The sequence below is a fragment of the Austrofundulus limnaeus genome, unplaced genomic scaffold (genome assembly GCF_001266775.1).
Source record: "Austrofundulus limnaeus strain Quisiro unplaced genomic scaffold, Austrofundulus_limnaeus-1.0 Scaffold8, whole genome shotgun sequence".
In the NCBI taxonomy this organism is placed as follows: domain Eukaryota; kingdom Metazoa; phylum Chordata; class Actinopteri; order Cyprinodontiformes; family Rivulidae; genus Austrofundulus; species Austrofundulus limnaeus.
In genome coordinates this window covers 5,490,245-5,491,632 of record NW_013952410.1, presented here as the reverse complement: position 1 = coordinate 5,491,632, position 1,388 = coordinate 5,490,245, and the positions used below count along the sequence as shown (strand labels likewise).

At 36.9% G+C, this 1,388-nt stretch overlaps 1 protein-coding gene across 1 annotated transcript in view; it reads right to left on the bottom strand.

Moving 5' to 3' along the window:
* LOC106512354 (cyclin-dependent kinase-like 5) overlaps nucleotides 1-1,388 on the bottom strand; it is a gene marked incomplete at its 3' end in the record, with an annotated part of 95,854 nt that overhangs the window by 79,571 nt on the left and 14,895 nt on the right. The window contains 1 exon segment of the mRNA XM_014000993.1: nucleotides 664-698. Coding sequence (XP_013856447.1) covers nucleotides 664-698 — 35 coding nt within the window.

The following is a 1,388-nucleotide window of genomic DNA, read 5'->3' as shown; positions in this document are numbered from 1 at the left end:
AAATAAATGTTTATCAAATAAAGTCTAATGTTACAACTAATCGTGGATCCCTTTAAAACAGAAAACGTGCAAGTAGGGCTGCACGATATCAAGAAAACCTGCGATAACAGTGCTTAATACTCCTATGAAGATATGACTTGCAATAAATCAACCTTAAGTATGCAGTGTTGATGTTTTCCAGGGCAAAAACATACTAATACATAATTTTCATTACAACATGATGGAACGATTATGATTTGATGTTGTTTCTCTGGTGCATTTTGTTATCTGACTGATGCTGATAAACCACATAAATGCAATTAGAGCCAATCATTTATTGCAATTTATGCATTTTTTTGTGATTTGCATATTGCACTGGCTGTTATCGAGATAACAATTAATTTACAATATATTTTGTAGCCCTATGTCCAAGTCTAAAATGAATATGTATTTAAAAACAAGTTCAAATCTGCTTAGCCACGTTTCAACACTGTATTCCAATATTTCTTAAAAAAAAAACACTGAAAGCAAGTTAATATTTAACATTTTCTAGCTGGTCAGCTGTGTATGTGTGGGATAAACTTTATTAATGCACTCTATTAGTTTGTTGCTGGTTTAGGTTAACGYTCTTGTACAGCATTGTTGTACAAAATGTATAAAACAAGAGAAAAGTTTTGGTCTTACCTTGTGTCGGCACTTCAGAACAACACCATAAGCCCCTGTAGGAGAAACACATGAACAGCTGAACCCACATTTCAAATTTACTCAACATGAAGCACAATCTATTTAAAAGCATATGACTTTTCAGTTTTAGACGGTGTGTTGGCYAAACTGAAGGACTGCAACGTAACACCTCTCTGAACGCCTTGGGTTTGTTTTAAATGACCCTTGTTTTCATGCTTCTTATCTTGAACATTRGCAGATTAGTAAAAATTGTCCTCACTCTATAAAAGCGCAGGTGGTTCAGAAAGTAGGACACAAGTGTTGGCGAGCTACTGTAGTTTTGATGTTATGRACGCTGGCAGTCGCACACACACACATCCCCCGAGGCTTTCAGAGGAAGACTTGGACGGAGCAGGCATATGACAAACTGCTCTGTGCTCCTAAATGATCCACTCTTCAAGTGACAGCGCTGATATTCCGTAAATACATCCAGACGTACACAGATTAACACAAGCCTGCTCAAAGAACTCAACCACAACTTTCAGCTTCTTTACATTATCTCTTATGTTTGGTTGTTTTTTTGTTTTGGGGGGGAGTAATGGATACAGAAAAGTTTTCATTTAATCTTTAAGCCAGGGGTCTTCGAAGTTTTTCAGTCTGGGACCCCCAAACTGATGGAGAGGTAGAACGATGACCCTCCATATATTTGTATGAGTGTGTTAACACTCACACACTCGCTATATATA